The sequence below is a fragment of the Ammospiza caudacuta genome, chromosome 1, assembly GCF_027887145.1.
Source record: "Ammospiza caudacuta isolate bAmmCau1 chromosome 1, bAmmCau1.pri, whole genome shotgun sequence".
Lineage (NCBI taxonomy): Eukaryota > Metazoa > Chordata > Aves > Passeriformes > Passerellidae > Ammospiza > Ammospiza caudacuta.
In genome coordinates this window covers 34338634-34363598 of record NC_080593.1, presented here as the reverse complement: position 1 = coordinate 34363598, position 24965 = coordinate 34338634, and the positions used below count along the sequence as shown (strand labels likewise).

The 24965-nt window shown below is 49.9% G+C and overlaps 3 protein-coding genes and 1 long non-coding RNA gene across 7 annotated transcripts in view; 3 read left to right on the top strand and 1 right to left on the bottom strand.

Moving 5' to 3' along the window:
- The window catches only part of HOXA3 (homeobox A3), a 45121-nt gene extending 43246 nt beyond the window's left edge, over positions 1–1875 (top strand). For all 4 annotated transcript variants that reach the window (XM_058799889.1, XM_058799881.1, XM_058799904.1 and 1 more), the window contains one exon: positions 298–1875. In XM_058799889.1, coding sequence (XP_058655872.1) covers positions 298–1067 — 770 coding nt within the window. In that variant the 3' untranslated portion in view covers positions 1068–1875. The remainder of the gene's footprint in view (positions 1–297) is intronic.
- A 4498-nt stretch (positions 1876–6373) lies between these two features.
- On the top strand, positions 6374–8474 carry HOXA2 (homeobox A2). The gene is made up of 2 exons (XM_058799916.1): positions 6374–6755; positions 7434–8474. Exons 1-2 carry the CDS (start codon positions 6374–6376, stop codon positions 8186–8188), a joined length of 1137 nt encoding a protein of 378 aa, XP_058655899.1. The 3' UTR covers positions 8189–8474.
- Positions 8475–8827: 353 nt separating this feature from the next.
- LOC131568254 (uncharacterized) lies at positions 8828–12740 on the bottom strand. Its single transcript, XR_009275713.1, has 3 exons — positions 12566–12740; positions 9825–10104; positions 8828–9126 (listed from the first exon to the last, which is right to left on the bottom strand). It is a non-coding gene; the product is annotated as an uncharacterized LOC131568254 (long non-coding RNA).
- Positions 12741–12985: 245 nt separating this feature from the next.
- HOXA1 (homeobox A1) lies at positions 12986–15391 on the top strand. The gene is made up of 2 exons (XM_058808660.1): positions 12986–13607; positions 14040–15391. The coding sequence occupies exons 1-2, from the start codon at positions 12986–12988 to the stop codon at positions 14393–14395; spliced, it is 978 nt and encodes a 325-aa protein (XP_058664643.1). The 3' UTR covers positions 14396–15391.
- Positions 15392–24965: the final 9574 nt, after the last annotated feature.

Genomic DNA, 24965 nt, shown 5'->3' with positions numbered 1-24965 from the left:
ATGTTTCTCTGAACCTTCCCTGCTCCTCTTTACCAAGCTGGAGCTAGGTTGGATGCTGTCATTCTTAGGGGAAGCGATTGCAGTCACACAGTGACACTAATGAGGTCAAGGCTCTCTTTCGAGGCTTGGAGCTTGGCACAACTGAGCTCATGCCTTGGGGAGTACTCGTTGCACGCATGGGCATCCATCTCGCCTTTGGGAGCTGAAGTCTCCAGGTGCTGGTGTTGTTGGCCATTTTCTCATGTTGCCATGTGTAGGTTTGCCATGCTGATTGTGTTCTTTGTGTGATTTACATAGGTGAGAGTTGTGCTGGTGATAAAAGCCCTCCAGGGCAAGCCTCCTCTAAGCGAGCCCGTACAGCTTACACAAGTGCCCAGCTGGTAGAACTGGAAAAGGAGTTCCACTTCAATAGGTACCTTTGCAGGCCACGAAGGGTAGAAATGGCTAATTTGCTCAATCTCACAGAAAGACAGATCAAAATCTGGTTTCAAAACCGCAGAATGAAATACAAAAAGGATCAAAAGGGAAAGGGTATGATGACCTCTTCAGGAGGACAGTCCCCAAGCAGAAGCCCCGTCCCTCCAGCTGCTGGGGGATACCTAAACTCTATGCATTCTTTAGTAAACAGTGTCCCCTACGAACCCCAGTCGCCTCCACCATTTAACAAGCCTCATCAAAACACCTATGGCATCCCTGCATCGTATACTGCTCCTCTAAATAATTGCCCACCTCCTCAAAAGAGATACACGGGGACAGCAGCTGTGACACCTGAATATGATACTCATCCTCTTCAAGGCAACGGTTATGGGAATCCACACATACAGGGAAGCCCCGTCTATGTAGGGGGCAACTACGTGGAGACCATGACCAATTCTGGGCCTTCCATCTTTGGTCTAACTCATCTCCCTCATCCTCCCTCTGCCAACATGGACTACAGCGGGGCTGGGCCAATGGCCAACAATCACCACCATGGACCTTGTGATCCACACCCAACATACACAGACCTTACTGCTCACCATCCTTCTCAGGGAAGAATTCAGGAAGCGCCCAAACTCACTCATCTGTAAGAGACAGGAGTCACTAAGAGGAACAGCAAGCCCCCGAGTTTTGGAAAGTACTCATCCCTTCCCTTCTCTCTCCTCCCCCCCAACATGTGCCCTCCCCTTCCCTTCTCGTTTCTTTTGTTCGTTTTGGTTTGTTTTGTTTCCTTTCGTAAAAGCGTTTTCTAGTTTATGTGACGTAGCAATATTTGTTGCTTGAATTGCTCTATAGTTTCACTAGTGGATATTTATCTTCTTGAACTGTAGCCTTGTGTCTCACTTTGGGAGTATGCAGAGGCTTTATACTTTACCTTCTACACTTTTATCAAAACAGGGTATATGAACAAATTTTCTATAAAAGGAATTCTTAAATGTGAATTTGTTCGTACATGATTGATCCCACGGGGAAGCAATTTTTTTTATTGCACTTCTTTTAAATAGCAAGAAAGACATCAAAAGCGCTTGGACAGGGACTTCCTGGACAATTATTGATACGTGTAAGTCTTTCAATGTGTGTATGCTGGTGAACATTCAGATTTATTTATATTTTTTTTTCGCAAACATTGAATAATCTAAGTGTTTAAAATTTTATTTATCCCCATTTGTTCATATTTATATATATATAAAAAAATCTGTACCCTGAGTATTCAGGAGGCCATATATTAGATGGCATATCGGCACGTGTTAGAAATATCATTTGAAAGGAAACTATTAACTCCTTTTATTAAAAATAGTGATAATAATGATGATGACGATGCAATAAAATCTGGGAAAAAAGATTGCGGTTTGAATACTTTACGCTTGTAACATCCAGCTAGGCAAAAAGTGTGTGAAGCTGAAAAGGCTAGATTTGTTTTGAAAGTTATACATTCCTTGCTGCTCACGTTCTGGAAAAAAAAAATAAAGTTTTTATTCTGAATAATAAAGAGTTAAGGACATGTTCTTCTCAGCGCAGGGGAATGGAGAGCCCTTCATGACGTGGGGAGCTAGGAAACTCGTCTGTAAACTTACACGAGGGTCTGCTCACCCGAAGGGCCCCGCGATGCCTTTTCAGCATTTCATAGGCAGGAAGAGAGATTTTTCTTTTCCCTTCTCTCTCTCCCTTTCCTTTTTTTTTTTTTTTTTTTTTTTTTTTTTTTTTTTTTTCCCCTTTCTTCCAGCAGGGTTTCAGGGCCCGCGGCCGCCGCCTCCTCCCGCACCCGCTGCGCGGTGCCCGGCGGGCGCGGATCGCCCCCTCCCCGCGGGGTGCGCAGGGGATCGGCCGCGGGGCAGCGCCGGGAGCGCGCCGGGGGTGCGGACGTGGGTGTACGATCGCGCGTGGGAGGCGCGGGCAGCGGCGCCCAGGATGAAGGCACAAAGCCCCGCGTGGGTGCGGGCGCAGGGGCCTCGCTGCGCGGGGCTGAGCCGGGCGGGGAGGGCTGCGGGCCCCGCCAGCCCCGGGAGCGGCGCGGGGAGCGGGCTCCGGGTGCGCCGGGGCTGGGTGCGCGCACCGCTGCTCCTTCCTCTCGCCAGCCCCGCCGCTTTCCCCTTTGCCTTTAAGAAGTGGGTTTTACCTTTCCCTGTTTTTCCCTGAATTATTATTAAAAAAAAAAAAAAAAAAATTAATGGGGTTGATTTCATTTTTGTTGAGCCGCCTTTCCTCTCACGGCGGCCTGAAGGTGTGGGGGAGGGGAGCGCTGTGCTCCGTTTCTTCCCGCGGGGGGGTGTGGATGTGTGTGCGGGTGTGTGTTTGTGTCGGGGGACGAGGGGGGCACACGGTACTGTAGAAGGGCGACGGTCCCGGCCCCAAACCGGCACCCGTAGGGGTCCCCGGTCCGAATCGGCTCGAGGTAGAATGGAGAAACCCACAAGCTTGTGCTTAAATCCGATTTTTCTTCCTTTCAGGCAAAATGTCCGTAATTTTTAGATTGAAACTCGAAAGATAAATCAAAACGGACCTTAATAGACTAGGTAAAATATACCCTTGCACGTTTATAAAGACATATTCCTGCGCTGTGTAGGTAATAACGCACGCTGTTCACCATCTGTATCTTTTAGAGCACAGAAAAAAAATGTCGCCATTTTGGTCTCATGCTGAAATATTATTAATCTTTGGGCTTTACCTTGTTCCCAGAACCATCCTCGCCTGATGCTGAAACATTGTCATGCATCCGTGAATCTATATAGAGCTTTTCTGCATAAATAGATAAAGCATGCCCAGTCAAAGAAAAGGATAGCAAATAGATTTATACCGTGCTGTTTATTGTATATATAGACATGTAACCGTGGAAGGAAAGCCTATGTAGGTTAATATTTTTCACTGAAATCTGATTATTACACAATACAGACCAGCGACTGATTATTACTTTTGTAGGCGAAAGAAGCATTTTTTTGCAGCATTGCAGGACAATGCTGGTTTCAAAGGAGAGCCCGTATAAAATTCCAGCCGCCCCCCCGCCCCCAGCTCTCGGATCAGTTAGGTTAGATACAACAAAAGGTAACGGTACAGTCACGATACTTACTGCGTGGTTCCTTTAGCACCACGAATTGCATTTAGGAAAACGTTCAAATAGAAGGAAGTTGGCGTTTCACTCCCCTCCCACCCCGAAGAAAGAAAAATACAGGCGATTTTTCCCCCTTCTTTTCATAAACCGTATTCAATCCTCTCTTCAGAGCCTGTAGGTTGCAAATAAGAATTTGTAATTTTGCATTTAAGATTCGTCCGATTAAAAGATGCCCCTGGAGGCAGAAGTAATTGGTTCTCCCAAGAATTTCGCGTCCTCTCTCTGCAAAGGTTTTGTTCCAGGTGGTTTTTGTATTAGACTGACCACAAGAAACAAATGTGCAGAATAGAGACACCCACACAGGTTTTACTCACAAAGCCTGGTTAAAGTCCAAACCTCTCTCTTTATTATTTGCCATCCTGCTCTTAATCCCAATAATTTCCAGAGGGGGAAAAAAATTAAAAAGAAATCAGAGAAAGGAAAAGAAAACGTAGGCATCAAGAAGGAAAATAAAACCGGACTTTTCCCACAAGCAGCCCAGTCCTCTGCCAGCAAATTTTAAAAGCAGCTTTTTTCCTTGTTTACTTGCGTTTCTTGCTCTGCCTCTTTTCACGGCCACATTTGATCTTGGAAAGAGCAAGAAGCTTTAAATGTGTTCTTAAGGGCCAGTAGCTGTCAAACCTTTTGGCGGCCAAGATTGATCGCGGGCAGACACCACCAGAGCTTTGTTTGGACTAAAAGCAAGAAAATTAAACCCCTTGCATTTTCCAACAGCATCGATATTTGTAAGGCATCCCTTTTGAGGGATTAAATGACAAGTCTCGTTCTATATTTTATTTAAACAAGCAACCACCAAAAAGCCCATTTAAAGCCTCTCGGCCCCTCCCCTCCCCCTCTCTCCAATGCCTTCGCAGATATGCTATATCTTGTGGGTGCATTAACTTAAAACCGATTTTTTAAAATGCACTTCGTGCAGACTGGACGCAGACTGATCCACTGAGTGCTTTGGGTCTTGTTTTCTGTTTCCCCTCCCTCCACCCCCCGTATTTTTTTTCTTTTTTTTCTTTCTTTTTTTTTTTTTTTTAAATATAATTACGAAGACGGTTGCCGACCCCTGTTTGGCAACTCCGAAAATAAAACGAGACGGCACCTCATCGCGCTGGCGATGGTTCCTGGCTCCTGGAGGACGCGGAGAGCGGCTCGGAAGCGCCTTCCCCCGGCCCCCGGCGCACCCCACCCCGCCGCGCACCCCCGGCTCCGCGGGCAAGCGAGCCCCGTCCGGGCTCTCTAGGGCGGCTGTGACCGTAGGATTCATCGGGTTGGTGATTGTGGCCATCATTGTCATCACTCTCCCTGTCGCCTCAGTATGGCTGGAAAATTATGCCAAAAGCATCCAAATTCGGGACTTGCCTCGACCTGGCGGGGGTGACTGGAGGCGGCGGAGGCAAGAGCCAAGCGTCGGAGGCGAGCGCCGTCTCTCAAGTCAGAACCCCGCAGCATTTTCGCTCTGTCTGGCCCCTTGAAAACAAACCCGCTACCAGCCCATATATTTCCTGGTAATCGAAAATACTCACCAGACCCAGCCTACTACGGTTATTAAGCAAATTATGCCAGCAGACGGGAGTATCGTTTGCAAGCTAAGGCACGGGATATATACTTTTTTTTAAAGAGGCAACAGCCAGACGCGTTTGCAGCCTCGCGATTTGGCTCGCCCAGAGAGATTCTCCTAGGGTTATGTGTTACGGTCCAATCCCGGGAAGCCAACTGGAGAGGGAAGTCATGAAGCGCCCGGGCTGCTGCCTATGTGACTCTTCCCCTCGAAGCAAGGTTGCTGAGGAAGATCCTGATAAACAATGGCTCAGCACCGGCGACCGATTGTTCTCCATACTGTACACCCGATAGCCACCAAAAAAGAAGAAAGAAAAAAAAAAAAAAAGGGAAAAGAGGAAAAAAGAAAAAAAAAAGGGGGAAGAAAAAAAATCAAACAAGAACACAAAGCCAAACAAACAAACAAACAAAAATACAAAGGAGCCCATTGAGGCTGAGTCGGGAAGGAGAAACTAGTTTTGGAGGAAGTGCTATTCCTAGGAAAAAATCAAGACCCTCTGCTTCAGACTCCTGCCTGGGTGCAACTTCTTATGCGGGGGCCTGACGGTGTCAAAACTTTGAAGATTAATGGATTACTTTGTTAATGACTCAAGGCGTCAGATTGAGGTGCTTAAATGATTTGTGAGGTGCAAAGCGTTTTCCTGACAGTCCCAAACAATGAGAGAAGAGTGTGCGGGTGGATGCGAGGAAGGCAGCAGGCTGCAGGACAAGCAGCCACACACACACACACACACACACACACACACACACGCACACACACGCACACTCTCGCAGCCTCTCTCGCAAACATATCCACGCACACGCACCCTCCTCCCCACCCCCGATCATTTCAGATTAGGACGCCAAGGGGATAGATACTCGAGATATCATTTCCCCTTTTAAAAAAAAAGTGTAAATAAAGCCTTTCTGGCCCCCAATGAGGCGTTCCTTCCCGACTTTTTTGGATCAATCAAACAGACAGTGGCTTCTTTTGATTAAAGCCCAAATTGTCATTGGGCAGAGGCAATCATGTGACAGCCAATTCGGTCCAATTTCAACCTTGTCTCCATGAATTCAATAGTTTAATAGTAGCACGGTCCCCATACGGCTGTAATCAGTGAATTAGAAAAAAAACACCCCACCAGCGATCTTCTATGCTATATTTTTTTCTCCTCTCTCTCCTTTTTCCTGGGCCTTCCCCTCCCCCCGAGGCCCCTGAATCCGAGGGAACTTTTTCTCCGCGGGGGCTGCCAGTTGAAGGCCATGAATTTCGCATTTGAGCGAGAGATCGGTTTTATCAATAGCCAGCCATCGCTTGCTGAGTGCCTGACATCTTTTCCCCCTGTCGGTGATACATTTCAAAGTTCATCAATCAAGAACTCGACGCTTTCACACTCGACACTGATTCCTCCTCCTTTCGAGCAGACCATCCCCAGCCTGAACCCCGGCAGCCACCCTCGCCACAGCGGCGGCGGTCGCCCCAAGGCGAGCCCCCGCGGCCGCAGCGGCAGCCCGGGCCCCGCCGGCGCCCCGCCGCCCCCGGAGTACCCCTGGATGAAAGAAAAAAAGGCGTCCAAGCGATCCGCGCTGCCGCCCGCCTCGGCCTCCGCCTCAGCCGCTGGACCTGCCTGCCTCAGCCACAAAGGTCAGTCCAAAGACGAGCCGCCAGCCCCGCCGGGCCGCTATTTTGGCTCCCCGCATCCCCCCGGCTTGGATGGGGGACGAGGCAGAGGGCGGGCGGGCGGGAAGGACGGAGCTGGCGGGGCTCGGTGGAAACCCAAACTTTCCCCAAACTTGCCTAATGCGGGATGATTTATTTGAGTTGGAGCTGACCTCTCTTGTCTCGCCGTCCTAGAGTTAGGATATTTGACAGTAATGAAGAGTGATAGATTGCTCCCGCTCAGCTAAGCAGCTGATGCATTAATTATAAATTGCGGTATGGCTAATATAAAGTTTGCTCTGGTGTGGGGAGGTTGGGGAGCTGGAGGCAGCGATTTGGCGGAGGTGGCCGAGGGGCACGCAGCACCGGGCGCTCAGCAGTGCAACACAATGGGTTTACTGCATCCAAAGGCGGCCATTTTGTTGCAGTTGCTGTTTTATGCTATATGGACATATAGATATAGACACATACATGCAGAGAGAGCACTCCCCCCCACCCCCCCGGGATGCGATGAGCTGGGGTGCTGAAATTCAATCCGTGCATTTATCTGTTTTGTATGTGTGCCCGTGTGCCTCTGCTTTCGCTGTTCGGGCGGGGATGCTTTGGGGTGCGTGTGGTGGTGGTGTTTTTCTTTTTTTTTTTTTTTTCTTTCTTTTTTAACAGACCCCCTTGAAATCCCCGATAGCGGTAGCGGTGGATCTAGGCGCCTGAGGACGGCTTACACCAACACCCAGCTTTTGGAGCTAGAGAAAGAATTTCATTTCAACAAGTATCTCTGTAGACCAAGGAGGGTTGAGATTGCAGCTTTGCTGGATCTGACTGAGAGACAAGTCAAAGTCTGGTTCCAGAACAGGAGGATGAAGCACAAGAGACAGACCCAGTGCAAGGAGAATCAAAACAGCGAGGGGAAATTTAAGAACCTAGAGGACCCCGAAAAAGCGGTGGACGAGGAAGAAGAGGAGGAGGAGGAGAAATCCCTCTTCGAGCAAGCCCTCAACAACGTCTCCGGCGCTCTCCTGGAGCGGGAAGGCTACGCTTTCCAGCAGAATGCCCTCTCCCAGCAGCAGGCGCAGAATGCGCACAATGGCGAATCCCAAACTTTCCCCGTTTCGCCTTTAACGAGCAATGAGAAAAATCTGAAACATTTTCAACATCAGTCACCCACTGTTCAAAACTGCCTCTCAACAATGGCCCAGAACTGCGCAGCTGGCCTGAACAATGACAGTCCTGAGGCCCTAGATGTCCCTTCTTTACAGGACTTTAACGTTTTCTCCACAGATTCCTGCCTACAGCTTTCAGATGCAGTTTCCCCCAGTTTGCCAGGATCTCTGGACAGTCCCGTAGATATCTCTGCTGACAGTTTTGACTTTTTTACAGACACACTCACCACAATTGACTTGCAGCATCTGAATTACTAAGAAATTAAAGAAGTCCTCTCCAAGGGTCCTGCTTTCTCCTCCTTTATCTTCTTATTTTTTTTTCCCCAGTGAATTAATTTTATGTTTCCCTTCCCTTTCCCTCCTCACTATTTTCTGTTTGTTACTTCCCTCTGGTATGCCATTTTGCCGTTTCCTATGAAGTTTTAGTTGTGTTCAATTTTAACCTAGCCACATTCTAGGTCCTTCTATGAAAGCAATATATGAGGTCTGTAAGAAAGTGATCATATAGGAATGTATCTTCACTTTCTTTTTATTTTTGTATTACATTAGGATGCGTTGTCATAAGTATTTTTGGTAGAATAAATTCTTGTTTGCTACAAGGAGCTTTCTCTTTTTTCTTTCCCTTTCTCCTCTCTTTCTCTCTGTTTTCAAGATGGATAACATGACGGGTATCTCTCCCCATCCCTTCCGCTATTAATTTACTAATAATCAAAATCAAACGTTCTGACAATGAGCTCTTCCCTTTTGGCAATTTAGGACACTCGTTAGAGAGGAAAAAATCGTTCATTTTCTTTATTATCAGGATTCTTATAAGGGAAGGAAAAACGAACTAAAGAAATTAAAACCGTTCACAGGTTTGATGGAGATTTGTTCCTTTTAATGTATAAATGTGGCATCTTATCTCTGTGAGGATACAAAGCTTGGAAATCCTGAGCTGTAACAAAAGCAGGAACGAGGACTTTCTCTGTTACAGGCAGAACATAACAGAGACTCAGTAGGATAAGCATCTCCTGCAGAAAGCAGCCTGTTACATGAACGAAAGGTGCTTTAAAAAATATTAAAATAATCCTGTTTTTCTAGAAAGTAGTGCTTAGCAGCCAGAAAGATATTTCAGAAAACGTATCTTAAAAATATCAGAGCTCACAAAGAATGTGGTTGGTTACTTCTCACGTGCTGGGTAATCCAAGAAATCAGCCCTAGAAGGAGAGAAAATAGAGAAGTTAGTGCCTGTGAAATCAAAAGGGTGGCAGAAACGCAGGGGGAAGAAAAAAATATTTAGGGAGGAACCGGCCTCTCCCCTCCATCCTTCTCGGGGGCGGTGCGGGGGCAGACCCGAAGATACTTTTCTGTGTAAGCCTCCTTGAGAGGTGAAAGACTGATAACGAAAAGGGGAAACTCTGGCTTTAAAGTTACAATTTCCTCCGGCTCCCCGCTCTTCTGCTGGAGGCGGCATAGACGGCCTTTCAGAAACCTCCACCAAACTGCCTGCCAGCCGGCGTGGCCGAACCCCAAAGCGCAGGGTGAGCCCCCCTTAGTCCTTCGGGCTAAAAGGGAGCAACAGATGCCGGCGGGGCTCTGCTCCGGGGGCCGGGGGAGCCCGGGCGGGAACGGTCCCGGCTCCTGCGTGAGTGAGTGCGAGTGCAATGCAATGGTTGCATTGCACAGGCGAGAGGGGCTTGGGCGGGGGGCTCCGAGCGGGGCTCTGCTGTCCGTCCATGCGAGCAGCGCTGTCTCCCAGCCCTGAAACACGCTGCGGAGCTGGGATGCGTGGGTTATAGCTGGAAGGGCTGAACGCAATTCTTCCGAAAGTCATAAATCAAACTCTTTCTATGAATGAGAATGTCATCAAAGAGATCAATTGCAGGAACACATTCACAAATAAAAATCCTCTTACGTATTTGCCGAGGCTGGGGATCCCCGTCTAAAACCATTAAGTGAGAAGGCGTTTAGTCATAATTCACTTTTATTGCTCCTTTAAAACAACAGCTTGGCTGAGCTGCGGGCGCGGTGAAACCTCGGCCTCGGTTCTCCTCCTTCCCTCTGCTCCAGCCATGTCCCTGCGGAAAGCGAGCAGCCTCCCCGGCATTTTCACTCCTCTGCCACTGGGTTAAATTGGACCGCAACATTCATGTAAGGGTTGGGGTTTCTTTTGTGCCCAGATTTCCGGATGCTGACTACGCTTAAAGAAAACCAAAGCAAAACGAACTCAAAAAACCCCCAAAAATAAAACAAAACCCCAAAAACCTCCTAAACAAAACCCAGAAACATCAAACAAAAAGAAAATAAAAACAAAAAGAAAAAGGAAACCTTCTACAAGGTTTAAACTTCTCACAAACTCAATTTAAATAAATGGGGGAATTCAGCAAGCAGGAGCCGCCTCCGAGGCTCCGGGTGAACTCTGGGGCCACAGCGGGGGCACACTCCCACGGAAAAGCCTGAAGAGCCGGGATCGCCCCCTCAGCCCCAGTTCCGTGGCAGGAAACGCGGAGCGGAGCCGCGGAGGGGCCGGGATGGCCTGAGGGCAGGGGGAAGGGGCAGGAGCTCCCCCTCGCCCGGCCGCGCAGGAGGGAGGGTGTGGTGTGTGTTCCTCCTCTGCTCCGATCCTTCTCATGGGGTTGCCCCCATGCTTAGTGCGGGCAGCAAAACCCGAGAGCCCCGCCAGAGAGACAATGCAACAAGAGACAATGGCACCAAAAAGGCAGAGAAAAAAGGAATTCACGATGCTGGAGACTGTAAGAAAAGTGATTCATCGGAATTTACGGGTAAAAGGGAGCTACTTGTAGTAATTTTTTTTTTCTTGGCTGAAGGAAAAAGCACTGAGAAGATGTCAGCCCTTTTATTAGTAAGCAGACTTAATAGCTGTCTCTTTTCTCTGCTTTATGCGGTATTTATCACAACTGGTTTACAAGAATGAAATAAATGTGTTTACAGCTATAACCATAACCAAAATTGGCGCAGTATAATATCATAAACGCCTCTGGAGTGTTGTTGCTCTTGTCCTCCACTCCACCCCCCTGCAGTTTGAGAAACGGAACCTTTCCAGAGGGCCCTTAACCATCCCTGCCTCTGTAGTAAATCAGAGCAAATAGACGCACTGAGGGCAGCGGGATGACGCGGTGGAGAGAGGCGCCCCTCGGTTTGGGCTGGCAGCGGGGCGGCCGTGCGGATGCCGCGGGATGAGGGTGACCCAGCAGCGGTGGGAACGAGAGCTCTGCACCCAGTGTTGTTGTGTTGTAGCTCGTGTGGGAGGGAGGAGCCTGAGGGTGTGTGTGTGGGTGTGTGCGTGTGTATTCGTGAGCGGGGAGTGGTGGCGGGCTGGAAAAGCCTTTTGGATTTCAAAACAAGCAAGGATCGAGCGTGAGAACAGAGGGACGTAAGAGTCGGCACCTGCAGAAATAGAGGGGGTAGCCCCTCCTGGGACTCGTGTCAGGGAACATGATTTCCATCCATCTTTCTCCGAGGCTGACGCTTCGCAGAACTTCTTTTGAAGACTTTTGGTGCCGTCTTTTCTGCCTGCAGACGGCTGGGCGCGCTGGGGCAGACGGATGCCCGGCCTTTACCTCCCCTTTCCCTTTCCGCATACGTAAACCGCATGTGAGGTCGTAACCCACATCTCACCGCCATCCCTCCTTCTCTGGCCACGGGCCCATTTTTTGACCCCCGTCCCCACCGTGTTGGGGAAGGGTGGGTTGGAGTCGATGCTCAGCGCGGGTCCCGGGGGTCTGGGGCTGCCTCTGGCCATCTGCCACCTCTCCCTACCGCCGAGCCGGGTGATGGAGCGCAGGGACAAAGGGGCCGGGATGGCGGGCCCTGCGCCTCCCTCCGCTCCTCTGCCCCTGTCCCGGGTCGCCTCCTCGGCCTGCGACCCGTTACACCCCGGACAGCCGGGCCCCCACCCTGTCCCAGGGCGGACGGGCGGCAGCGGCGCTGCGGGAGCACAGCAGATGGGCTGCGGAGCCCTCGGGCCGCCGTCCAATCATTCGTCCTCCTGCCCCCGGCTCCTCCTTCCCTACCCCAACCCTAGGCTGGCGAGGGTGAGCCCGGCGGAGGTGCGGGGGGAGCAGGGATGAAGGCCAGAGGGTGGCCGGTGAGCCTGGGAGAGCACAATGGCCGTCAGTCCCAAAAGCGCCTCATTTCCATGCTAATGTCCGCGGCCGCCTGGTGATGCGGCTGGACAAGCCCCTTTAACTCTTGGCGTGGCGTCGCGTCGGGGCTGCGGCGGGGCTGGACCAGCGAGACCCCTCGGCACCGGCACTGTCACCGTCTCCACCTCCACCCGCATCCCATCCACATCCGTATCCTCGGTCCCATGCCTATTCTCTACCTTATCCTTACCTTCATTCCTGTCCTTATCTCAATTCCCATCCCCGTAGAAGTCCCCAAACGCATCCACGGTCTCATTCTTCCCATTCTCCCCATTCCCATTCCCGTTCCAAGGGCTGATGCTCTCAGCACTGTCTCTGCCTCTCTCCGCCCCATCCCTCGCTCCGTGCCGTGGATCCAGTCGCGTCCCCCTGCCTCCCCCACCCCCGCCGCTGCCCTGGCCGGGGTTTGGCGGGCAGCAGAGGTGCCCGGTGCAAGCTTGGCAGCGCCGACAGCAGGGTGATGCTGGGGCACCCTGGCAGCAGCACTCACCCTGCAGGGACGGCCGGTGGCTCCGCGGGCCGGGCGCAGCCTCCAGGTCTCTCCTGCCTTCCTCTCTCAGCTGGCGGACGAGACCCAGGGGGCTGTCGCGGCGGGGGTGTGTGTGTACGGCCGGGCCCGGCCCGCCCCCACCCCCCGGGGGCGCCGCCACCGCCTCCCTGCCTGCCCCGCGGTGCCGGCGGCCGGAGCGCTCGGCGTTTAAATGCCCCGGACGCGGCGCTGTCTCAGCGGCAGGAGCCGGGGAAGCCCCGCGGGCGCCGCAGCCATTGGCTGCCGCCCCCCACGTGCCTGCCCGCCGCCGGCGCCTTCGTGTCATTTTCCTGCCGGCCCCATGGAGGAAGTGGGAAAGTTGGCGCGGCCCCGCCGGACGCTGAAGACCCGGTGGCGGCGTGACAGAGGGACGCGGCGAGGATGAGCTCCTTCCTCGAGTACCCCGTCCTCGGCGGCGAGGCGGGGGGCTGCGCCGCCCGCGCCTACCACCCCGAGCACGGGATTACAACTTTCCAGCCCTGCGCCGTCAGCGCCGGCAGCTGCAGCGGAGAGGACCGCTTCCTGGCGGGCCGCGGGGTGCCCATCAGCCCCCACCGCCACCACCACCACAGCCCGGCCCAGCCCGCCGCCTACCAGCACCACGGCGGGCTGGGGGTGTCCTACGCGCACCCCGGCTGCGGCCCGACCTACAGCGCGCAGGGCTTCGGAGCGGCGTACGGCCCCTACCCCCTGGGGCAGGACGCGGAGCTGGGCGGCGGCTTCCCTCCCTGCGCCCCCGCCGTGTACTCGGGGAGCATCTCCTCCACCTCCGCCGCCGCGCAGCACCCGCTCCCGCACCAGGGCTACGCGGGGGCCTCCGCTCAGTACGTGCCTCCCCCTTACGGGCAGGAGCAGCAGAGCCTGCCCCTGGGCACCTACAACCATGCCCTGTCTCCCCTCCACGCTGGCCACCGGGAAAACGCCCGCTCCCCCTCCACCGAGACCTCGCCGCCGGCGCAGACCTTCGACTGGATGAAAGTGAAGAGAAACCCACCCAAAACAGGTCAGTGGCCGGCGGGAGGGCCGGGGCGGGGGCCGCTCCTCTCTCTCTCCGCCGAGGGTGCGGGGAAAGAGGCGCGGGATCCCGCAGGGCTCTGGGCAGGTGGGTCGGCCCGCACCTCTGGGAGCAGTCGCGGCTGCCTGCCCGCGGAGCTGAAAGCCAGCGCCGCTTATTCCTCACTTATTCCTGACTCCCCCTTCTCCTCCTCTCCCGTGGTCATATTTCTGGTAATTCATAAACCACTTATCAAGTTTGCTCTGACACTAGAGGCTGACTCCGGTTTAGCACCTCGCACTCCATCACTCACCCTGCCGGGCTTTCCCTCTTATCCTAAGAAGTTCTCGCTCCCTATCGCTTAGCCGGTGTGGACATATTGATTACATCGCCTATAAATCATTTGCGCTCACTTACTTACCGCTGCATGTCCCCTCGCAGGCAAGGCTGGCGAGTACGGCTTCGTGGGGCAGCCCAACACCGTCAGAACTAACTTCACCACCAAGCAGCTCACCGAGCTGGAGAAGGAGTTTCATTTCAACAAATACCTGACCAGGGCCAGGCGGGTGGAGATCGCCGCCTCCCTCCAGCTCAACGAGACGCAGGTGAAGATCTGGTTCCAGAACCGGCGGATGAAGCAAAAGAAACGGGAGAAAGAAGGGCTGCTGCCCATCTCCCCCGCCACCCCCACGGGCTGCGAGGAGAAGGCGGAGGACTCGTCGGAGAAGTCCTGCTCCTCGCCCTGCAGCGCCTCGCCCGCCTCCTCCGCCTCGGACACGCTCGCTGCCTCCAACTGAGACCGGCCGGCCCCGACGGCCGGCGCGGCACACGCGTCCCTCCGCCGCCGCTCTGCCGGTCGCTCGCTATCCCCGAGAGGTCCCGGCGAGCAGCCGCTCCCTCCCCCGCTACCTGCGCCGCCGTCCGGCCCGGGGGTGCCGGCTCCGCCGGGTCCCGGCGCCTCGGTGCCAGGGGAATTTGCTTCCCGGCCCTCCTTCCTTTTCTGACGGTGGAGCTGCGTTGGCATACGCGTAAGGGTCTCCCTCCTCCACTTCGAGGACGCTCCGCCGAGTTTCCCTGAGTGAAAGACAGGTTATTTAGGGTACATAACCTCACAAAGAGATGCACTATTGCAAGTGTTTACACGACTTATAGGACTTTCATCCCCTTAATTTAATGTATTCTTTGTTCGTGTCAATGAGTTTGTTGCTTGTAAATACTTTGTCCGAGAGATTTATCTTTTTACAGATTTTTCTAGAATGATGTTTCGATTATCAGGTTAAGCAGGGTGAGAGCATTCGCCAAACTGGATCCATTTTTATATTGGTAAAGTAGACGACCGTATCAAGTAAACGTCTTAAGCTCAAGCAGATACCTCAAAAAAGTAGCGCTATTTCTTTAAATGTGACAAACAAGGCTTCAATTGCACTAGGTTTTTTAAACCTTGCCCGGTGTGCTTGCTCCCTCTCCTTTTCCCCCTGCCCTGAAAGCTGTGCTGGATTACGTGCAGCTGAAGGGTACAACCATCCAAAAGACCTCGCCCCTTCCTATTTTCATATTAACCTTCCTTTAGACTCGATGTCTTTTCAAACTACTCGTGAATGTGACAAATGGCCAAATGAATGTATAATTTCTGTGGTTGGTGTCCAGACCTTTGCATGACGCACCGTGCTTTGCTGTACTGCGGGTACACTGAGTTCTATCAGTTGTCGTGTGTGAGCAAAATGTCCTCCTGATTTTTCTGTACAATCATGAAAGGCTCTGTGATTCCACCGGAGGTGGAATCCAGGGCAGGATTTACGGGTCCTTATAATGTCTGTAATAAATATATTCCACTTTCAGGTAGCTCTCGTCTGCCTACCTCTGCGTGACGTCAACGCTGAGTCATAGGATGGGCTCAGCACTTTCCTTTCCCTTATTTTCTTCTACTGGGGTCTTTCCAATGGGGAAAGGGAGTAGGAGTCTCACAACCCCTCCTATGTTGTTTTGTCAGAGTCAGAGCTCTGGCTGCTCAATCTGACTTCCTACACAAAACTTCTTCCTCTCCTAGGCTCAAATAATATTATTTTTAGACAATATAAGGCCCTTCTCTCCATTCTCTGTAACTGGGAGGAATTTATGATCCCAATTTAATTCTGCAGCACAAACAGGAGAACTTCCTGGGTCAAGTGCTAACCTTTTCACCTCGGGATGGATGCTGACACTTAAATAAATAGAGCACCCTTCAAAAGCAGAAACTCTCTTCAGCCAGTCTTTCCTCACACTGCAGGCCCCTCTCCAAGGACCGCGCATTTAATTAGCCTGGGCACTAAGCTTGTCCTGCTTCCCTCTCCCACCCCAAGCTGCTTGATGGGGTGCCAAAGTGGGAGATGGCTCCCAGGTTGTTTTTGGTGCTAACCCCAGCCCATTCCACCGCCCCTTCTCCTCTTGCTTCGTGCCCGACCCCCCGGCCCCCCAGTGTACAACAGAAAGCTCTTGCAGGTAAATATAATAACTGTTCCAAGAGATGTCAAGTGAACAGCAGGTGGGGAAGGGAGAGGAGCCTCTGTGGGGAGAACCTGGGTGGCAGGACACAGCAGAGGCATGCTCAGCTGCACGGGGGAATGTCTCAAGTCACCGATGCCTCTTGAATTACAAGGCAAACACGCCTAACATCTCCTTCACCCGGCCCAGCTGCGGGAAGCGCTACCGGGCTTCTCCTGGGGCTGCTCTGCCCACGCAGGCTTCGCTTTGCGGGGTCCGCAGAGAGCCAAGGAAATTTTCTTCACTTCGGTGTCAAAAGAGACAAGCCCTGATTTGCAAGGCGCGGCGGCCATATCAAGAGCCGAGCTTTCTGCAAGGGAGCGGGGCTGTCTCCAAAGGCTCCCGCCGATGCCTCTATTTCTTTCATTTCCCCGCCTGCCATATACTTTACCTTTTGTTTATTAGTGTAAAGCCACAAAGCAAAACAGATGGCCTTCTTCCAGAGTCTTGGATGTGTTAAAGTGGCATTAACATGCCAATGAGGGCATTTCAATATCGAAATCTGGATCTAAACATTGCTGGAATCCGGATCTACAACTCGATTCCACCGGTGTTGACTTAATGTGTTAGAAAGAGTGGCCATAAATTACACCCTAAATACGAGAGACAAGACGCTTGTCAGTGCGTCAATCTGAGATTTGTGATTTGCGGGCAAAGAATCCCATCTCCTTCCAAGCCTAAACCATATATATATATATATATAAAATAAATATAAATATAAATATAAATATAAATATAAATATAAATATAAATATAAATTTAAAAAATATATATATATCACTCCCCTGCCCACTCCGCAGTCATAATATATTTCAAGTAAAGACTCTTCAAACTTCAAACCTCCCGATCCGGTCTCATTTTGTTAGCGTTAATACTATTTCGATATAATCAACCTTCGGGTTCAGGGGTGCGGTGAAGAAAAATTAAAATCTCTAGTTTATAGTTTCTACCACAAAAATATCGCTAACCACCCCCCTCCCCCCCGACAAAGCGCTTTAAACGAAGGCATTAATTTATCCTTCAGGTTGTAAGGATTTTTTTTGACACATTTTAAAATTTAAAAAAAAAAAAATCCTCTCTAGAATCTCAGGGTGAAAAATGAAGAAAAAACCCGCATCTCATCAAAATCCGTCAACACAAATCTCATTCAAATGTCAAACGGAGTTTAGTATCTTCCTATCATACTTAAGGCCATTTCTGCTGTTCACCTTTAAAGTTTACTTTTGGAGGCTATTGAGATGCTTTGGTGTTTTCCTCTGGGGCAATCAGATTGAAACCGATCAATATTTACTCAGTCTGAAAGGGCTGTTGAAAAGGCAGCTAACAACAAACTGCTTAGCTGCTCTCCCCTCTTTAATCTCAGGTTCACCGAAAGTTCAAGCAGAAATGAATTCGGTGATGGGTCACTTTAGAATAAATCCCAGTAGTTAATCTCACAGCCTTGATAAAGGCAACAATTACAGAGTCATCCCTCTCCCTCTCTCTCTCTCTCTCTCTCTCTCTCTGTCTCCCCAGCAGCGGCAACTTTCCTCTCACTTTTGCCCAGAATATTTTTACTAAATGTTATCAGCTTTCCGTTGTTTTGCGGAGACAGCAAAAACTCGGCATCTTCCCCGCGCTGCATCCGACGCTCGGGCGGGTGTCCCCGGCGAGAGGTACCGGAGTGAGGGGAAAATAAAAGCATCTCGTAAAGCACCCGGCATTTTCAAGCGGGGGTCCGGGGACAAAGGGAGGGGTGCTTGGGGCTTTCTCCTCAGCAGTGATGAGGAAAGGCATGGCTGGAGAGGCACCTGGCAGCTGGAGGCGCTGGTGGAGCCGTGCTCCCCTCTCCATCCTGCACGGGAAAAGAGTAGAAATCTGGGCAAAACGCGATGGACATTGCCGTTAATTGCTGGGACTCTGCAAAGGCCAAAGTTCACATAATCACTGCGTAAATGCACGCTTAAAAGGGATTTATTAGTAACTCTCTAATGGCAGCTCACGTTTGGGCCATACACTCGAGCTGCTTTTTACCGGCAAACTGCTTTTCCGGAGCGATGCCGCCTCCCACCCAGGAGCTGCCCGGGGACCCTGGCACGGACGGCGATGAGCTCCCGGCCAGGCCCGGGGATGCTCCGAGCAAGGAGAGCGCGGGCGGCAGCGCCGCGCTGGGGACGGCCCCGGGGACACTGAGACTGCTCCCGTCCGCAGCACCACAGGGCCCTGCGCCCGGCGGGAACACCGGGATGACTCCTTGATTGAAGGGGGAAAGAGTAGTTCAGGAATGGCTTTTGCGTCAGCTTAGGAGCAAGATCTCTTGTGTGTTTTTCTTTAGAAATTAGCTCTGTGAGATCACAGTAAATTTGTAACCACAAGAAAGCATTACATAAACAATGAAATTAATAATATATGAATTAACAGATATGTAATGTATTTTGAGAATCTTCCTTCCTTCCTTCCTTCCTTCCTTCCTTCCTTCCTTCCTTCCTTCCTTCCTTCCTTCCTTCCTTCCTTCCTTCCTTCCTTCCTTCCTTCCTTCCTTCCTTCCTTCCTTCCTTCCTTCCTTCCTTCCTTCCTTCCCTCCTTCCCTCCTTCCCTCCTTCCCTCCTTCCCTCCTTCCCTCCTTCCCTCCTTCCCTCCTTCCCTCCTTCCCTCCTTCCCTCCTTCCCTCCTTCCCTCCTTCCCTCCTTCCCTCCTTCCCTCCTTCCCTCCTTCCCTCCTTCCCTCCTTCCCTCCTTCCCTCCTTCCTTCCTTCCTTCCTTCCTTCCTTCCTTCCTTCCTTCCTTCCTTCCTTCCTTCCTTCCTTCCTTCCTTCCTTCCTTCCTTCCTTCCTTCCTTCCTTCCTTCCTTCCTTCCTTCCTTCCTTCCTTCCTTCCTTCCTTTTTTTCTTTTGCTCTGCCTTTTTCACTTTTTCTTTCTTCCTCTTTCCCTTTTGCCTTTCTCCTTTTCCAAGACAAACATTCCTCTTCTCCCTTAGGCACACTACTTGGCCAGCTCTCACCGTTAACATTATTCTTTTATGGTTGATGTGTCATAAAATATTACAGGTCACAGTTTCTCCTGTTTCAAGCTTGGAAAGACTAATGAAATCAATGGGCACTCTAGGGAAAAAAAGTCTTCTCTTGTGCCTAGGCATTTGGGAGCAAACTGTGTTGATTTTGATCATGCAGGAGTCCTCTTTGCCATGTAACTTCGAAAGGATTACACATTTCACTAGTACGAGCAGGAATGGATCCAGAGAATGCTCCTGTGCTGCTTTTTATAGAGAAGTGACACAGTGTAAGCCTTTGTTCCACACGGAGAATGTTTCAGCTATTACTTTTACTGTTATTTTGGCCTTCCAATAGATTTTCCTTGAAAGTGTATATCTCAGAAAGTTAAATCAGAACTACTGGTTCTGATAAAAATGTGGTCAAATAATGACCAGCCAGGACTACAACAAAACCGGTAGCCAGTTGATGACTTTTCCGAGTGTCCATTTTATAAACACAAACTCAGCGTATTTCAAAACTTCTACCGATCAAAAAAGTAAAAATAGCAAAAAAGAAAAAAAAAAAATCAAATACCCCAAATACAAGGGGAACAGCAGGAGGTACGAAGCTAATCTCAATCACAAACTCTCGTGCCTGTGCTCGCATCGGTCTCAGAGGTGGTGCAGCCAGCGGCAGGCGGAGGGATTAGGAATATACGGGGACTCATGGAGCGTTTTACTCGCCAGGGTTGCAGACAGTGTCCGAGAGGTGAGAGCAGGGGACGAGCGCGCCCGGCCCCAGGGCCCGTCTCGATGCCCGCCCGGCGTCTCGGCGCTGCTGCAGTTCCTCTTTGGGAGGCAAATCTTCGTCAAGTACTTATGCAAGTCCTAATTCTATCCCATGCGGGGTTGTAACTTCACCGCCACGAAAGAGGAAAAAAAAAGAAAGAAAAGAAAAGTAAAAAAATAGCAATATGCTATCGACTATTATAAATTAAAGATTAAAAAAAGAACAAGGAAATATCTACTTAGACTGAACACTTCACTAACACATTTTGTAGGGATCGATTTCATTCGCAGCTGTCTTTGTATTTGATCTTCATGAAATGACTAATACGAGTGAAATTCGTTGTGTGGATTGGAATAACAGCGGAGCGGGGCTGCGGCCGCTCCTCTCCTCTCCTCTCCTCTCCTCTCCTCTCCTCTCCTCTCCTCTCCTCTCCTCTCCTCTCCTCTCCTCTCCTCTCCTCTCCTCTCCTCTCCTCTCCTCTCCTCTCCTCTCCTCTCCTCTCCTCTCCTCTCCTCTCCTCTCCTCTCCTCTCCTCTCCTCTCCTCTCCTCTCCTCTCCTCTCCTCTCCTCTCCTCTCCTCTCCTCTCCTCTCCTCTCCTCTCCTCTCCTCTCCTCTCCTCTCCTCTCCTCTCGGCGCCGGGCGCGGGGGCGGCGGGGCACCGGTACGCGGTACACGGTACGCGGTATGCGGTACACGGTACACGGTACACGGTACACGGTACACGGTACACGGTACACGGTACGCGGTACACGGTACGCGGTACGCGGTACACGGTACACGGTACGCGGTACACGGTACGCGGTACACGGTACACGGTACGCGGTACGCGGTACACGGTACACGGTACACGGTACGCGGTACGCGGTACACGGTACGCGGTACGCGGCGGCAGCGCTCCTCCGCTCCCGGCTCCGCGGGTCTCTCCACGGGTCCCGCCTGCTGAACGGCACCAGCCAGGCTCACCCCAGGGGTGCCCGGCGCCCACCGCATCTCTGCGGGCCGGCTGGCCGAGCCTGAGGTGGCACGGCAGCGCTGAGCCGGGGATATCGCTTCGGGTGTCCTTTGTCTATTAATACAGCCATCACCAAATCCCGGATAACCTCCCTTTCCCTCTGTCAACACCCCTCCGCTCCAGCCCGTGCTGGGGGAAGAGGGATGGGACCTGCCATCGGGGTCCTGTAGCAAGGGGTGCCTCTTTTAGGGGTAACTTGGTGACAGATGTTGACGTTTCTAGGGAGCTCGGTAAACAGAAAGTTGGACTGGACTTTTTCATAGCCCATGTGGTTTTCATCATTCCCCGTCAGGCTCAGACCAAAGGCAGAAGCTTCCCTCTTCACACTCCTCATCCCCTCTCATCTTCAGCAGTCACTCAGCCCCGGTGACAAGCAATAAAGAGCAGAGAAAACACAGGAGACCAGCTTCGTTAAGTAATGAAAAGAGATGGGGGTGAGGATGAGGCTGGTGGTGGAAACAGGGGACCTCCTCCACTGCACACCAGCGAACCTTCAGGTGCAAAGCACACCTGTATAAATCACAGACCCCTTCTGGGAGCAGTGGGGGCATATTGGAGAGGTCTTGGAGAACAAACTTCCCACATCATAAGTAGGTGAAGGTCGTGGAAGGGGCTAAGCCACAGAAGTGGGAATGTCTACATAGTTTTAATTGAAACTCTTCTGTTTCAATAAAACCAAGCCTTTTCTTTACTTTTGCTATGGGCATATTACCTCAAATAACTCTAGTGCAAAACATCAGCTGCAGTGGAAATGCCATCCAAACCTCAATTTATTTTCTTAGCATAGTTGTAAAATATTCTCACTAGCACGCAGAAAAGGTAGACACTCGGACCAGAATACTCTGTTTTGCAAGAAATAAAATGCCTGCAGCACAGCTCTGCACTATCAGTGGATTTAACATCCTTGCATAGTTCTGTGGACAGAAGGGTCATAAAACAAAAGGCATCGGTGGGATAGTGTTGTGTTCTTCAAGCTGTGATGGGGAAAAAAAAGGGTAAAAAAACCCCACTGTCTAGAAATTGAAAGGTGATCCCGTCTGAGCTGAGCCATCTGAGAGCCATGCATATTTCACTGCACAAAAATGTTATCTTGGAGGAACACTCCTACCAGCAAACAGTATTAACATGAACAATATGCTTAGACATAGAAGTGGGTATTGCAGACAGGCAGGACCCCATGGGGCTTTGCAGTTCATTACATTCCCCTGTATATTTTATTTCCTCTGTTTCTGACAGTGCTATGAGGCAAGGCAGTGATCATGGAAACAGAAGATGGAGCAAAAAGGGCCTGAGAAGACTGGTCTTCAGTGACAGATCTCAGATCCCACTGCACAGGAAACAGGCAGTGTTTTTCTATATCCATAGGAACATATATGTCCCCAAAAACTTAGATTCATGTGAAAAGACATTACCCAAGCTTCTTTCAAGTCAGCTCACAAACTGAAAGGTTTGAAAGATTTGATTTTGAGGCTTGTACCTGATACATATCTTGGCTTTGAGTGGGACCTACCAAGGCTCATTGCTCAGGGAGACTCAGCTCACCTGAGACTCACAATCTGCCAATCCAAAAATTACCCTCATTGAGCCTGGTAATCCACCAGTAAAGATAAGTTTTCTCTCTTCAAGTCACATCTTTCTCACCCCAGGGGTTGAACAGCATTTATACAGTAAATTATATAAGGAATGCAGCCAAACCCACAGAACATTCTGCTTAGGACCCTCTAACAAGACAGTTTGATTGCAAATCAGATGAGAGATTCTAGAAATCCAGATAATCTCTATGAAATCCCCTTTTTTGAACATCATGATGTGTTTTGAGACTGGTCAATCATATAGGGTGACTCCTAATTTTGCTGGAGCTGAAAGAGAAGAAGACATAGCTATTACCTTGGGCTTTGGATCAGGTCGTAACTGGAAACTCCATATTCAGCAACAGGCAAAAATATCCCCTTTGCTTTTCACTGAAAAGACAGCAGGTCAGACTGTGCACTGAAAGCAGTGAAAATCTAACAAGAAATCTTCTGGTCATAGGTTCAGCCTTTTTTTTTTTTTTTTTTTTTTTGTATCCTATATGTAATTAACCATAGATGAATTCTGATTGTGGAAGGGGAAGGTGATGCATTTAAAGTGTTTGTTGCTATCAGAAAGAACAATTTTTCTCACCCTATCCTGTAGGTGGGAATCAAAATAAATGCAAGTCTTTGAAGTTTAAATACAAGTTTTAGCTGCAACCTGAATGATGATATTGCTCAGAATATGGGAATGGAGGAAGTCCTTTAGTAACCAGTCTTAACCAGGATAAAATGCAGAACACATAATGGGACCTTCTTCTTCAGATCTTATTCATTAAAATCAGTGGGGTTTTGCCTTAAAAAATTCTCCAGACAGGATTTTTTAGCCAGTAAACATTTTTCAGCGTGACATTTTATAAATTAAAAAAATAAATGAAAATTAGTTACCACAAATGCAGCATTTAAAGCAACGGTGAGCCCATGTTAACATTGATTTCTCTCTCTGTGTCTCCTTCTCTCTTTCTTTATAAAACTTAGGTACTCTGTCGATAAAATACCATCCTCTTTGATAATAAATCTGTTGTTTCAAGCTAGGATGCTACCATTTCCTTTCCCATGTAATTTATAGTTGTATTGATTCTGCAGCTGTTGTTCTCTATTTCCCGCCTGTTGTATTAAAAATGAGTTCTAATTGCGAGGCAGATAATCTTTGGTCGGAGGACCTCACAGAGTATTTTAGCTGTAGCTAAGGAGATTTAATTTGATCAATAGAGAAATGAAAGCCTTGAATATTTAAAATGATAATTTTCAGTTTAGGAAAAAAAGAGAGACAGACAAAGAAAGGAGGTTAATGGATCCAGGAAAAGCATTCATAGATCAGCATGAGCAGATGTTCTTTTACTTTTCTGTCAACGTTTCTGGTTTGTTGTGCATATAGAAAAACAAGCTTTTCAACTCTCACCACGATTTCAGCCTGTTGCCAGCTTTGCTTGCCTGCAGGATATCTGCTTATCTAGCATGGGAGCAGAATCAGGCCTCCTCCCCTTTGGTCTAGAAGCAAAGCAACCTTTCACATGGGCTGCAAGGTTTGTCACACTCCCCGCCCCCCACTCCTCTGCACGCACATTTTCAGCCCTTAGATCTTTATTTCATAAAATTCCTTTCCTCTTAGAGACCGAAATACTGGCCAGGAGATGAATGGAAGAGCTGAACAATATTAACTGCATTCAGGTGTGTGTTGGCTAAGGCAAACCTGGCCCCTTTCCTTGAGGGCAGGATGCATGTTCAGCCAGGTGGGACAGCTATCCCCATGCAGCTGTACAGGGTCCCCTGTAGCCCTGGTGTCTGCACTCAGCGTGGAACCTCAGAGTGAGAAGGATGCTGTTATTACATATCAGAAATTCCAATAGCCATTTTCCTTGGAGAAGCACCTTTGAGAGCTGCCCCATGTGCTGAAATGTCTAAAGTGTCCATGTTGAAGGAAAAGACTGATCTAAGGGTACATGGGTGTGTCCTATAGGATTCATGAGAATGAGGCACGTTATTTCATGTTTTTAATCCTTAAAGCAGGTATTTTGTTTAGTGCAATTCCTTATTAGTTTGGAGCAGCAACACTAAAAGTGATGGAGTCCAGCCTGAGCCTTAAAATTAGGTTTGTCTCTAAATATTCTCCAGGGCAAGGAATACATATCAGCCTTTGGAAAAACCAGTCTGCATTTAAGTGAAGATTAAATAATCTAAGATATATTGTTTGCATCCCAGATGGTAGGAGTTTTTTTATTATTATTATTGTAGTAAAATATTTAGAGTAAAAAAAATGCCAGCAGGCATCAAATAGATTTCCTTTCATCACAAAAGGTTAACTCCTGCTGTATTTGTGCTCCATAAAAAGGCCTAGTATTTTCAGTGGGGAGTTTCTCAGAAAAAGGAGTGTGGAAGTAGCCCCAAAAGTCACCCTATTCATGAGGTAATCATTATATGAGCTCGAAAAGAAGAGGGAGGAAGGAATGAAATCTGTCAGCAGCACTGTCTTGAGACATACCTGCTTAATGTGAGTCTGTCCGAAGGCAGGTGCAGTGCTCT

Excerpts from the sequence above, each read along its gene's own strand:
- HOXA2 (XM_058799916.1), top strand. The coding sequence starts at position 6,374 with ATGAATTTCGCATTTGAGCGAGAGATCGGTTTTATCAATAGCCAGCCA. Across the intron at positions 6,756-7,433 it reads TGCCTGCCTCAGCCACAAAG|ACCCCCTTGAAATCCCCGAT; the intron begins GTCAGTCCAAAG and ends CTTTTTTAACAG.
- HOXA1 (XM_058808660.1), top strand. The coding sequence starts at position 12,986 with ATGAGCTCCTTCCTCGAGTACCCCGTCCTCGGCGGCGAGGCGGGGGGC. Across the intron at positions 13,608-14,039 it reads GAGAAACCCACCCAAAACAG|GCAAGGCTGGCGAGTACGGC; the intron begins GTCAGTGGCCGG and ends GTCCCCTCGCAG.